Raw genomic sequence first — 14,189 nt, 5'->3', positions numbered from 1 at the left:
CGACGGTGGGTGCGGAGTCTCCGGCAGCATCGTTATCCTGGTCTAAGGGTGTCTCCATAATACGCGTGCGTGTCTAGCATGTACGTGGGCACAAGACTTGTCGTTGTAGTTGTAACTATCACAAAATTAACAAACTGCAATTATTTTCTATTGCTTAGTGTATCAAGAGGGTTGAACGTAATTTGACGATTATATAGAAAAAAAATTGTTTGTGTTAAAAGTAAAGGATATCACAATAAGTAACTTTAATAAAAACAGAACCTGCACCGGTGGCTCAGTGCCGTTTATACGTGCATATATATGCCGTGCTTGTACAAGTGACTTTAGAGAAACGTAATGCTACAAATATTTTTAGTTTTTCCTAACAAAATGAGTATTTTTATACAGAGATAATAGGGTTCAATGTTTAACTTATAATAATTAAAAAAAAACACAACGTAGGAAATCAGCGACTTTATTTTTTAATCTCATTATTAATAAATAAAAGTTTTCATACAAAAATTACCCTCTAAACTCCATTAAGAAGTTGATTGCCTATTTATTATGCCTTAATTTTATAATACTTGTAACTACGATAAAAAAGTATGTATAAAAATAATAATCTAAATTGGTTAACTTTTACCAATTGAAGTTATGAAAATTTTTTTTAGCTTTACATTAAAAAAACATCAACACTAAGTAAAAAAGAAGATAATGGAAAAATATAATTATGTTCTTCGATCTAGGATTAGGTTATTGAATGTTTCGGAACTAGCATCTAATTTTATCGACTAATAATGTACAACTTATCTACAAAATTCTTAAAAAAAATGTCTCAATACAATACCTCAGAGCACCTCAATTTGATCATAGGTCCGAATAAAAATCATGAACCAAAAGATGCCTATAAACTTATAACTAAGTACAAAAATAATTCGTAAAACAAATTTACATCTATATTAAAGCTGATGTGTTAATATCTTGTGATGTAAAGTTGGGTGTGTAAACAACTTTTTGTCATTTTGAAGGTTATAACTTAAATTAATAAACGTAGCGATACGTACAATACTTTAAAAATAGAACGGATACAAGAATAGTCTGAACGTAAATGTGTTACTCAACCTTTTTTTATATCCTTGCTTTATGCGTGTAGCATTTTCTTTAGTAGTTATTAGTTTGCCATTTTGATAAAATCATCGCAGTCAGAAATTCGGCAAATTTCTAATTAAGCATAATAGATCCCAGCCAATATTGTCATTTAAGTATCTTATAATCAAAACATTATTCAGCTTATATTTACCAATAGTACTCAAGTATTATAATTTAAAAACGATATTTTTATAAAGTTTTATCCGATAACTTAAATTGTATTTTGAAGATAATAAGATACTTTATTTAATAAAATATACAACATTCAAATTACTTAAAAGAGTAACACGATCTCAATTTATTTCAGACATATTCAACTATCCAACTTACTTTTTTACGGTAAAATTGATACAGTGATTTATCGATTTTATAAACTGATATTATATAATCAAAAGTGATATGACTTAATATTACTTCCATTACGATTACTTTTATTGACACACTGTACATGACGTGATATTTAACCCACATAGTGGGGCTATTGCGGTTATAGCATAGCAACTGTTGCTATAAAATATTTGTTGATATCAAATCAAATAAAAAAAATATAAATCAGTATTGTGGACCTATGCATAATACTCCATAATAGCGATTTATCGACTGCTACATTAATCAATCCGCAACAGTTGCTATGCTCTTACCGTAACAGCACCACAGAGTGTTATGTAACAGGGGAACGATTAACGTATACATAATATGTTTTTTTTTTTTTTAAACAAATTTACATGTTGTAGTTTTCACTAACAAGTGTTTTTTATCAAAGGATTGAAAACGACCCCATAGGCTTAAAATCACTTCTAATTCACCAGAAGTTTGTTTAAGAAGCATTTCATATTTATAAATCAAATACAGTCTAAGTCTAACAGATGTGAAATCTAGACTGATTTTTAAAACACGGCTACATTATGTTAAAATGAATCGCAGTTTTTTTTTAAAATATTTACAGAGTTATTTTAAAGATCGAATATATTAACTGTCATACAAAAGTTGAAGAGCAAACGCCAATAAACGAGCCTAAGAATAGCAGTATAAAAAGACAAGTAACTATAAAGCTAAGCAGATCTACAGTTTTATACAATCATAATTAAAAAGCATAATTATTTGAAAAAGCGAATCCTTATGATAGAAAACGTTTCATTACATAATTGAATTGATATGTATGTACGCGTAATTTAATTGATCAGCCAAAAAAAATAATTTGTCAGATAAATATTCACTTTTCCGTACAAGCCGACATCGTACCGATTTTATTTCTATTTAATATATTTTTATTCATAGAATACGATTGTACTTTTACTGCTACAAAGTATTAACCAAGGCATACGATGAAAAGGACCATGGTCATTGTGCAGAAAAATATAAAATACCTAGGGCTAGCAATTCCATAATATTCGCGAGCGAATTTTGAAAATACAACCAAGCGAATTAATTCTAGCAGATAAACGTGCAGATCAACATACATACAAACACCGTAGCACACGTACTTATACTCTGTTCCAACCATAACAGGAAAAAAGCCAAATAAATTTGGCAAAACATTTGACAGCAAATTGCCGCGATATCATTGGTCGAGGGCTTGATTAATCTATGATATTCACTACGGATTTGCGAAAAAATGGCGTATTCAATGTCGACGAAACTTATCGGAATTTTTGAAGTAGAATAAAATTGAAATAAGTGGTTAAGTGAAATAGTGTAGTAATAAAAATAAAAATATATTAATCATAAATTCTTAGTAGTACACAACATTAGTGAGTTATTAACAAATCGCATGAAATACGTACATCTAAGGTTTATCTTTTTCCTACGTCCATTGAAATAGGCTATACAAGACATAATTCGCTAAAACCGTGTCCCTTTGACTTTGCCGTAGTCGAATATTTATTGTATGGTATAACTACAGTTTTCGATAAACTTTATAACAGCTATGAATACATACACCTAGGATACGAATCGTTTTGCTTACCGATGGTAAAATTGTCGACGTTACGAGGCCTAATTTAAAAATGTCTTGATGGACAAACCGTTCATAAGTGATTATTATATTAATGTGTTTTGTTTAAAAATATCTGTCACAATTATTTTTTATTGGCTGACATTGCCTAATGTTCCTACCGCGCTAAGCATAAATACAAGTTGCCAGAGTAATTGTGTTCACGGTAAACTACACTAAAACGTGTAGCAAACTCCATCAAATTAAACTTTCGTTGGAAATCCACGTGTATGATAACTATTTACTTAGAACAATGCTTCGATATTTCAACGAGTGGATTAAGTCTATATAATAAATGTAAAAATACATTTCAGTCCATATGTTCTTTCTCTTACGAATATTTTACATGATCGTCTTCTGTTTCCTTACAGCTGATCGACTCTTGGAGCGATCAACATTTACCATTCAACAATTCATTGCCGGATATATTCATTTGTATATCATATTCATTTTTTTTTAAATTAAATTATTAGTTTTATCTGGTTAATGATTGACATAATACTATATTTACACAACAAAGGACTTTGTTTTCATGTTAAGTAACAACAAGTAAACGATAGCAAGCATTTAAATTGTTTGTAAAACATTTTCGATTCTTAATTCTGACATTACGACGTGCAGAAAATACTAATAGCTTTTCCTATAAATGTTGTTTAGAGGGTGATTACTTTAATGATGCTGCATTCTTACGAATGTCAAGCCAATATTGCATAAAACTGACATATTAGTGTTTAACTAAACACCCGCTCGACAACGTTCATAAGCAAGGCCTTATAGCGATAAAATGTCAACACACTTATGATTAAAAAGTATTTAAAAAGGATATTTTTATAATAATGACATAAACGCTTTTATCGAATATTAAATGTTACGTGATGGAGATATTAATACATTATTTTGGACAACGATTTGAGTGGACTTTAAAAACGATCGAATAATTTTATCAATAGGTACATGTAATTAAAATAGAATATTATCCTTCATTCGATTAAAATTACTAGAGATGTCTACGCGGAGGTTCCGCTCGCCTCTGTAGAGATGTCTTCATATCTGTGGAAAAAAACATAGATTAATTAATAATTTACAATAATGTTCTAATCGTTGTGAACAACTATGTCAAAGGCAATTTTTATAAGCACATAGCTTATACTTTTCTTGTTAACTTTCTGAGAATAGCTTTAGCTGATGTAAAAATATTGCTAATTTAGTACGCTTTTATTACGTTATTTGTACTAAAATAAATTGTAATGAATTAAATAACAAAATCAAAAATTCTTATAACTGGAATTTATTAAATTTATGAGTACGGTTACTTGTCTTTTTTGTGATTACAGTCTTCTGCAGTTTTTGCGTGTCGGTAAGGAGCGGTACTCACGCAGACGGTCACGAGTGGTGCGCGAGCGGCGCGTCGGTAAGGAGCGGTACTCACGCAGACGGTCACGAGTGGTGCGCGAGCGGCGCGTCGGTAAGGAGCGGTACTCACGCAGACGGTCACGAGTGGTGCGCGAGCAGAGCGTCGGTAAGGAGCGGTACTCACGCAGACGGTCACGAGTGGTGCGCGAGCGGCGCGTCGGTAAGGAGCGGTACTCACGCAGACGGTCACGAGTGGTGCGCGAGCGGCGCGTCGGTAAGGAGCGGTACTCACGCAGACGGTCACGAGTGGTGCGCGAGCGGCGCGTCGGTAAGGAGCGGTACTCACGCAGACGGTCACGAGTGGTGCGCGAGCAGAGCGTCGGTAAGGAGCGGTACTCACGCAGACGGTCACGAGTGGTGCGCGAGCAGAGCGTCGGTAAGGAGCGGTACTCACGCAGACGGTCACGAGTGGTGCGCGAGCGGCGCGTCGGTAAGGAGCGGTACTCACGCAGACGGTCACGAGTGGTGCGCGAGCGACGCGTCGGTAAGGAGCGGTACTCACGCAGACGGTCACGAGTGGTGCGCGAGCAGCGCGTCGAGCTGCGCGTGCGCGTCGCTGTGCGCGTCGTGCGCGACCTGCGCGGCGGCCAGCGACGACATCACGTGCTGCGGGATGTTGATCTGCACCGGCATCGCCATGTTCGAGCTCGTCGGCACCTGCGGACCACGGTCACATTCATTCACTTCTCCTCCTAGTCACTGTTGCCACTGAAGTGTGAAGTGCTACATTATTGTGCTGAGAGATAATGAGAGTATGCTTTATTTAAAAATTAACTTACATGAATTGTAATCTCTGGCAAAATAGTGTTCGTGTTAGTAGAAATGTTTGAAGTATTGGAAGTTGGTGACGAAGCCTGGTTTTTAACTTCTATCACATCGTTATTAGCCTCGTCTCTTGCTCGCTTGGTCTCGTGCGACCGCGTGTGTTTACGGAGATGGTCCTTGCGGTAAAAACCTACAAATTAATATAATGAAAATAGTGGAAAAAAATGTTAACACGATACATGTCAATCTACTGTCTCGTCGTATACACGATACATGGATTATTTTTCATGTTTAATGGAACAAAATGTGAAATGTGAAGAAAAGACAATGAGAATTATAATTTCTGCTCTTGTCATCTTTATCTTAGATCAAGGAACGTAAGCTACCTTTGCCGCACTGCCCGCAGAGCTCGGTCTTAACGCCGGAGTGTATGACAGCGTGCAGGTTGAGATGTTCGCGTCGCTTAAAGCCCTTCCCGCAGGCCCCACAAACGTAGGGCCGCTCTGGGTTGTGTCCAAGCTTGTGCCTTTCCAAATGCTCCTTACGCTTTAAGCTGTAAACGTAAAATATAGGTCAGAAAAGAATACTCTTTTAAATTTCAAAAAATATGTACATGGTATCACAAATGTGCCACCTGATGGTAAGCGTAATATAAACCATTTCTAATATCGCCAATGCGTCTTAATAATTGAACAGCTGTTTGCTGTAGAATATCTGATGAGTGGGTGGTACCTACCCTAACGGGCTTGCACAAAGCCCTACCGCCAAGTACATTCTTAGAAATTCCTTTCATCGAAATGTAATATTTTACTCACCCAGCTCCACAAATCCCACAAATAAATCTCCTTTCAATTTTATGTACAGATAGATGCATTTCTAATTGACTCTTTTCTGGGTAAGCCATGTTGCACTCTGGACAGCAGTAAATGGGAGTTCCATCAGCTGCAGTTGCTATAACTACTTGACCAGGCTTTGGCCTTGCGGGCTTAGGTGGCTTCTTCTTGTATTTCTTCTTCTTCTTGTTTTGAATACGAATAGTACCATCTAGAATAAAATCAAGGGTTATGACACAAAAATATTATCCAAAATATGTTACAGATATTTTTTTTATTGTATAGTTATAGTTATTTCTTGCTAGTATAGGTTATTCTCAAATATTTCTCAAATTCTTTACATTAAAATTTACAAAACACAAAATAATATATTTTGCGACTTTCTTTCTGTTCCATAAATATAATAATCACCGACCTTCATCTAAAACGGCTTCAGTGACAACCTCCTTTTTAATTTCTACATTTGTCATTTCTACATCGGGAGTTTCGTCTTTCTTAATCTCAGTAGGATTGAGTCGTAAGAACTGCTGTAGTGAGACAGGTAAGGTTTGCTGCAAAGAATAATAATGTCTGTTTAGGCATTTTCGTAAAAAATTAACTTTAGATTGATGCTACCCACAAAAAAGTTCTAATTTTACGTTTCCTTTTTTTTTTAATAATTTAATTCATCACTTGCTACATTATTTACTAAATGACTTATATCTAAACTAAAAGCTTACATAAAACTTAACGAAATATTATTATATTTACAAAAATAACTTTTCGTTATTTTACCTGTGGTGGTAATGTGTTGAGATATTTAACAATATCTTGAGAAGAAGTTCCCAATTGCCATGATTTACTATCACTTGCTTCGGTGCTTTGAGAACTCTCCTGTTAAACAAAAAATTAGTTATTGTTCATACATTAAGTAACAAAAATTCAAACTACCGTTATTTATGAACTTACTTATAAAATATACATAAACATACATAAGTGAATTCTGCTGTTTAATTAAATAACAATACATTGTGGGTTGTTCACAAAGCAACTTCGATCTCACAGGGTTTCCGATAAATCGCGTTTTTTTTTCGTAGAAATATATTTTCAATTTTGTTTATTCATTAATTTAAAACACTTACGTCATCGTTATTTTCTTCGCACTCCTCCTTGATAATTATATCAGTGTTGTTGTTGTTGGCGCTCGTGTTGTTGTTTAGCGTCTTTGTATCTGGGCCGTTGATGATTATTTGATTGTTAGGCGTTATGTACACCTGTTATAACATTTTATCATTATTAGTAATTCATATTAAAATTTTAATAGAAGAATCTACTCAGAAAATTAATTTAAACATAGATGTTTTATATTAAATTAATAAAATGATCATTTGCTTGTATCCAAGCCACACATTCTATTGACTTAAATCTTTGTACTGTTACTGTAGATACTCGGGTGAAGTATTCTCATATATGGTGCGCAAGTCGTATTGGATAGTTGTTTGCAAAAAATTTGAAGAATGCTTGCAATACATATCAGAAAATTTATGAAAAGGCGTTAAATTAAAAAGCAGATTTATTTTATTGTTATTAAAATACCTGGTGTTGTATGTTCTGCTGTATTTGATCTTTATTATCTTGTGTTTGTTGCTGATGAATAAGCTGCATTTCCTGAGGCAATGCTGCCAATACTTGGAGGCCTAACAAATATGGAACTTTTAAATACTTGTAACATTCGAGAAATCAATGTATTACTAAACAAATAAAAATAATCTATGGGTGAATAGGACATCGAATAGAATGTGAAATTTTAAATTACGAATGTTTGATTTTGTATAATTGCCGTGGTCTGAATGTGTATAAATGCCAATGAGGGTGTAGCGGTGGGTAATGGACAAATATTATTTTTCGAAATATGTTCAAACTCCATGGCGGTTACTTCACAGTGCATGACACAATATTTATTGTTATTTAACGTGTATTCAATGAGAGTGCAACAAACATTGTTAAATCACAATAATTTGATATCTTAATCACCTGATCTCATCCTGAATGTACCTGAACATATTGAATAATACATTATTTTTTATTGTTTAATGTATAAATATTTTCTTTTAAATAGTTAATATGAATTGTACCTTCAGGTAATGTGTTTCCTATAAGCTGAATTCCTCCGCCATCGCTGCCATCTGGAGAATATGCTACTGTGAGAACTGCTCCTCCTGCAATCAAGTATACGATAATTATTTTATATTTGTCGATTTCATTCAAGAGAGCTTCTATACCAAATAAAAAAAAAAACCGTGATCAACAGTCACAACAAATTACTCAAAATAGTAAGTGATTGCCGCGACCTCCATCCATCGTGACTCATGGCCTGTGTGTCAAATGTTCCGGTTACACGTAGCGACTTACTCGCGCAATCTGGTTTGCCGAGTCTAGTTGTCGCAAATATAGAAGTTAGTTATACGACACAGGATGAGCTTGTGCTGCATTTCCTGTTTTGCAATAAAATTGGGCAAATCGAAATCTGCACAGTCTAATACTTTTTCATTTGGATTTGTATAATACCATTGTCACACAATTATTTGCAAAATATACGTAAATTTCAATAAATAAATAAGTTTCTACAGTGTTATATAGTAGCTATCCAAATACATTCATTCAAGTCTAGGGTGGCTGGTTGATGATAAGCTTTCCTTTGTAACATTATTTTTTTCGTGTAAAATATTGTAAATAATATAATTAGTACAAAAATGACAAATTGTATTTAAATATTAGAGGCATATATGTCGGCATTAGTTACCTTGTTGGAAGCCTTGAATAGGTATTTGCATCTGGTACTTGGGTTGTTGTTGCTGGAGTGTCAGGTTTGGACTCAGAACTTGGATCTGTACGGTCGACTGCGGGTCACCTGGTGACGATTTATTTATTTTAGAAAATGGTAGAAAAATAATAATATAAATAATAATAATAGGTATTAGCTAACTAGCTAACACTTAGCTAAATAGCTGTACACTTTTTTATATCTCGACGCCAATTAATTTGAATACACTCGCCAGAGTTCATCTAAACGTGCTTTTTTATCTAGAGAGCCTCAGCTTACTCGACGTAACCGGTTTTATAGCCCAGCACCTATATGGGTAGAGGAAGCACCAGACATTTTCAGAAGAACCATGCACGCCCTGAACGGAAACGCCGGCAGGGACGCGACGGATATATAACAGGGAGCGTTACCCGGCTTGGCGCCCGGCAGCGCGATGGGCACGGACAGCAGCTGCGGCGCGGCCTGCAGCGCGGCGCCGCCGTCGATGGCGCGCACGTACTGCACGCCCTCGCCCATGTTCACCCCGCCCACCATGCCCACCACCTGAGAGACATACTGTTCCACTATTGTATTGCTAATTATAAATGTATTAGGAAAACTCATTCGGTCTCTTCATTTCTAGATAGACATTGATATGAAACTATTTAAAAAACAATAAAATACGTATGTATATGTAGTTCCATAACAGGATGACCTTAGGAGATCCACCTCCTTCATGAATTCGTGAGAAATTTAAACAATCGAGTTAACATGGCAATTTATTTTAAAAAAATTGGCATGGCAATTTTATTTTTATATACCTTATGATTAAAACAATGGAAAATATGTATAAAAAAATGTTTTTAATCTTATGAACTCTTGTTGTTGAATTAAAATTAAGTTGCAAGATTTAAAATTTATGATTGAATATGATAACCATTCAATACTTAAAATTCACACGATATTCTATTACTAGGTGAAAGTTGTGACCATACAAGCCATATAACTGTTTAAGTAACTATTGTTGCATAATCACTTATGCAGCAAAACATTTGAAATTATTTTATTAAACAAACCATATTAATGTACATATATATTTAAAAAACACGAATATTATATATTCATTTTATAATACTTATAAAACTTAATTGATTGCAACTGTATTGCTTTATATTATAATTATTGTAATATCATAGGAATATATTTTTATTCTAAAATACCATGTAGAGCTCTTAACCCTAATTCCATAATAAAAAAATAAATATAATATAATCATTATCTTTTCATCAATATCAGTAATACACTGATTAGTAAAGAATAATTAAAAGAATTAAAAATATCCATTCCTTTTTTTTTCATTCTCATTTTTCTTGAAACAAGGAGTTTAAAAGATTTTGAAACGGATATAAATTAACATTAGGAATAAACTGATTGGAACATTTCAATAATCTTTAGTAAGTCTGTAAAAGCCAATCAAAGTCCCACTGTTGGGCAATAACCTCCTTACCCTTGTAGCGGAATGTTTGGAATTTATTCTATGATGTTGGCTCAGTGCAAAATGTGAATAAACATGTGGCAGTAATTCATCCCTAGGCATGCTGGTTCTTCACATTCATTTTCTTCACAGGCAAGCATACAATGAATTTAAAAACAAATTAAAAACCCACTGGTGCTTGCCCTGTTTGAATAATTAAACTTCAGTTTCAAGATTCTAGCCACTCGGTTTCAGCCATCTTGGCTCTATAATAAGCAATGTACTTCGACTATTTATTTTACCTTTTCAAAAAAAATTGTTTATTATTTAATTCATTCTTTAAAGTTAGATAAAAGTAGTGATGGGCCAAAAAAATTTCAGGTAAAAGAAGTAAAAGGAACAGGTGTTTTTCGAATTATTCAATGAATGTTGTAAGTAGGAAATTAAATTTTACAATTTAATAGTTACCTGAGATAGTGTTCCGTTATTAGAGACATTTTGCTGCAACTTTGTGACGGGCAACTGGCCACCAGTCGTCACAAAGTGTGTCCCAGCATTTCCCACTGCTGAGAATGCAGCAAAATTCATCTCAGAGTCTTCGTCGCTGAGGGCAAAAAACAATTAAATTATTTTTTTAAATCAAAAATATCTTAAATTAATATATCTTTTTTTTTTAATATAGTTTAATACAATTTACTGTTATTTATCTAAATATAAGGATTATACAAATATCAGTGCATGTGGATGTGGAAAACACTTAAATGTTTTTTTTGCAATATTTTTGTAATTCCGTATTATATGTCAATGTAAAATTATTAGTATGTATAATCTTGAAACATAGCAAACAATATTGAATATAGCTGATGGTAATAATTTATTCTGGTTCACTTCATATGAAGAAGTCTGCCTACCAAGAATCATCATCTCTTGTTGGCATTTTCTGCATGTCACACATAGTCCACTTTTCCGCATCAGCGGGTAAAAAAAGTAAAAAACCACTGTCCCACTTGAGTCATTCACGACCACCGTATCCCCACGACACTTTCCCACCACCGCGGCGAACGTACGGGACTACAGGGAACTCAATGGTAGGGCACATACCACTACCAACCACCAAACATGGCACACTGAAATTAATTCAACGGCAGTGAGAGGCGAAAGATGATCGCGACTATAGGAAAGTAGGTTAAAGAAAGTTTTTATGCTGGCCCAACACTCGACTGGTGAGTTAGTTATACGCGCACAGTTTGAGTGTATGTTGGAGCTCTAACGTGATCCTCACTTTCTCTTTGCTGTACTTTCACAAGACGCGGCGAGGTGCGGTTGTGGTTCAATAACTGTAGGAAGCCTGTTAGTTGGGTAATCATCTTGTTATTTGCCTCTTTAGACATGTGTGTGTGCGTTTGTAAACTTTCAATAATTAATTCTCGTTTTTTCTATTTACGATAGTGCATGAAGTGTTTGTTAGAAATAAAAAAATCGCGATATAATACAGTGTTTCATTTCTTGTGTTATCGTTTTAACAGTTGTTACTTGATGTAGATAAATTTTAATACAAGGCCAACCAGATGTAAAAATAACAATTTGAACTTTGATACAAGGTCAGACCAAATGGAGCATACGATTGAAACAAAGAAATTCTTGCAAATGGCGTTTTATACGAATTCAGTTACGCAATATCGTGTATTTTATACGTTTTAATTCATAAATCTATTGTTTAGATTGATATGATGGTGGGCGGATCATACGGAAGGTGCAAGGTTGTTAACCCCTACCAGTTCCTTTGGCCCAGCTGAGTGTCCATCACGCGCGGCGATACGCATCCCCACCAAGATGCGGGATCCCCTCCATATGTTTTCTATATACCAAATCACTCCCGCTCCCGACTCCTTCCACCACCGCCAGGAAAATCGCGAGAGGAGGGGTTGTGCGGCCCTCTCGCGCGGCACTCTCGCATCAACACTCAGGGACGGCCACGCGCCCCGACTAACGGTACAGCAAAGTACCGCTTTCGAAATAAGGTCATGGATATTCACACGTTACAAGATAAATGTCTGTCAATCGACTTACCTTTTAGATACAAATTATTCACGGCCACACAAAAATTACGATTTTAATTGTCAGATCACTAAGTATAATTAAGATTTCCATAAAACGACACATAAACATCGACGTTCCCTCTCTTTACAACAAATGAAATCCGCCATTACTGTTTATGCGTTTAACAAACTTGTCGCCAGATGGCGTACAAATAGTTAAACGTGATTGGTGAATGAAAACTGTTTAGATTTTAGAATGAGAAAAAAATGCAGCTGCAAAATTATAAATGAGGTCAACTTTGTTAATAATAAGTATGACGCTATTTCCACCTTACATTTACTTTTATTGGGCATATAGTAAAAGATTTAGTAATTTAAACATTATTTATTAAGTTAAAAATAAAGTTTAATTTAATACACACATCTAGGCATAACAATACAGGTACACAATTCATTTTATGCACTATTCTATACCTAATTAAAAAGGGAACTGCTGTCCAGTTCTTTGTATTCTTTCTAAATGCAATTCGAATAATAATTTATTTTCATAATAATATCTGCTATCTGAGGAATTAATTCCTGGATCATAGTTAGGGCTCCTCTCTCTATCTGATGTTGGGCTAGGAGACGAAATAGCATTATCTGTATTAATTCCATTGCTCTGACTAGAATCAGAAGATTGAGAAAGGGATGGACTGTTCAAGTTGTTGTTTATATGTAAGTTATTTATTCTTTTTGACAGAGGCATGAATTCACATGTGTCATCTTCACGCGATCTTTTTCTGAAACCAAGATAATCTATAAGCCACAAGTAGTTACTATAAATAAATATTTAATACATAAATCTACTTGGTTTTAGATTTATAACAGAAAAGTATTGTTCTTATTGTACCTATTTTCAGTCATGTCACTAAGCATAAAATGCCCATTGCTTCCAATATAAGTATTCCAATTAAGTCTGGTGTCTTTTCCAAAAGTCATCTGTTCGTAAAAAACTCTATGTACCATGCAAAATCAACAAACAATAGTTAAAAACCTAATTTCAAAAGTAATTATTAACAATTTAACAAATATGACACACAGTTTGACACAAGCCAGCTGTTGTTTTTTTAATTGCAACATTGTAGGAATATAAAAAAAAACTGGCAATACTTATACTGCGATTGGATTTTTAAAAATTATTATGTTTCTATATAGGTAATAAATATCTAATTTGTAACAATCTTTAAAATTAACTAACATAATAAGTTATAAATTAATAATTCAAAATTAAAAACCGCCATGGCAATAAGAATACATTTTTGTAAACCAAGCATCTTTCAAACTAACCTAGATGGCGCACTTTTTGGCTATATATAATTTAATGGTTCTATCCGTGATCATTTTGAGTTAAATAAAAATATTATATTACAAAATATATCTTCAATCGAGAAATTAGAATCCTACCAATTACGGAAAAAATGAACTTGTGAGTATAATATTACCATTAATGTTCACCTCGGCCTATAGATGGCGTTAGACGCTAAACATTAATCTTTAAATAGTAGAATAGTTTAAATTTATTTGTTCACAATTAACATTGTTAAGTATCAGTTTATGAAAGAATGCTAAGTATCAAGACGGAAGAATTATTAACAATTGAGATAGTAAATCCTATCATAACATAATAAGTAAGTACCTAGTACCTACCAATCATGGTGGATTTCATATAATATCTTAGATTATAAAACAAAAGGTTTTGTATAAAACATAATCTGAAACA

At 33.9% G+C, this 14,189-nt stretch overlaps 2 protein-coding genes across 7 annotated transcripts; both read right to left on the bottom strand.

Moving 5' to 3' along the window:
• Positions 1 to 469: 469 nt before the first annotated feature.
• Positions 470 to 12,593, bottom strand: LOC125066087 (zinc finger protein 649-like). 6 transcript variants are annotated; one of them, XM_047674008.1, is made up of 15 exons: positions 12,164 to 12,352; positions 10,857 to 10,992; positions 9,346 to 9,490; positions 8,915 to 9,022; positions 8,247 to 8,330; positions 8,146 to 8,166; positions 7,708 to 7,808; positions 7,254 to 7,385; positions 6,907 to 7,005; positions 6,548 to 6,683; positions 6,115 to 6,343; positions 5,686 to 5,852; positions 5,314 to 5,489; positions 5,037 to 5,191; positions 470 to 4,171 (listed from the first exon to the last, which is right to left on the bottom strand). In XM_047674008.1, exons 1-14 carry the CDS (start codon positions 12,190 to 12,192, stop codon positions 5,045 to 5,047), a joined length of 1,710 nt encoding a protein of 569 aa, XP_047529964.1. In that variant the 5' UTR covers positions 12,193 to 12,352; the 3' UTR covers positions 470 to 4,171; positions 5,037 to 5,044. The 6 variants fall into 6 exon arrangements, with proteins under 6 accessions (XP_047529964.1, XP_047529962.1, XP_047529963.1 ...); XM_047674006.1 differs by lacking the exon at positions 12,164 to 12,352 and adding an exon at positions 11,300 to 11,521; XM_047674007.1 differs by lacking the exon at positions 12,164 to 12,352 and adding an exon at positions 11,300 to 11,521 and having other exon boundaries at positions 9,346 to 9,478.
• Positions 12,594 to 12,803: 210 nt separating this feature from the next.
• Positions 12,804 to 13,520, bottom strand: LOC125065824. Its single transcript, XM_047673663.1, has 2 exons — positions 13,320 to 13,520; positions 12,804 to 13,209 (listed from the first exon to the last, which is right to left on the bottom strand). The coding sequence occupies exons 1-2, from the start codon at positions 13,433 to 13,435 to the stop codon at positions 12,906 to 12,908; spliced, it is 420 nt and encodes a 139-aa protein (XP_047529619.1). The 5' UTR covers positions 13,436 to 13,520; the 3' UTR covers positions 12,804 to 12,905.
• Between the last annotated feature and the right edge of the window lie 669 nt (positions 13,521 to 14,189).

Source organism: Vanessa atalanta, chromosome 8 (assembly GCF_905147765.1).
Source record: "Vanessa atalanta chromosome 8, ilVanAtal1.2, whole genome shotgun sequence".
Classification (NCBI taxonomy): Eukaryota; Metazoa; Arthropoda; class Insecta; order Lepidoptera; family Nymphalidae; genus Vanessa; species Vanessa atalanta.
The sequence above is the reverse complement of the archived record's forward strand: the minus strand, read 5'-3'. Positions and strand labels throughout refer to the sequence as shown.

Excerpts from the sequence above, each read along its gene's own strand:
- LOC125066087 (XM_047674006.1), bottom strand. The coding sequence starts at position 11,343 with ATGTGTGACATGCAGAAAATGCCAACAAGAGATGATGATTCTTG. Across the intron at positions 9,491-10,856 it reads ATAACGGAACACTATCTCAG|TATGTCTCTCAGGTGGTGGG; the intron begins GTAACTATTAAA and ends ATAGTGGAACAG. Across the intron at positions 9,023-9,345 it reads GCTGCCGGGCGCCAAGCCGG|GTGACCCGCAGTCGACCGTA; the intron begins GTAACGCTCCCT and ends AATCGTCACCAG.
- LOC125065824 (XM_047673663.1), bottom strand. The coding sequence starts at position 13,435 with ATGGTACATAGAGTTTTTTACGAACAGATGACTTTTGGAAAAGACACC. Across the intron at positions 13,210-13,319 it reads AGTGACATGACTGAAAATAG|AAAAAGATCGCGTGAAGATG; the intron begins GTACAATAAGAA and ends TCTTGGTTTCAG.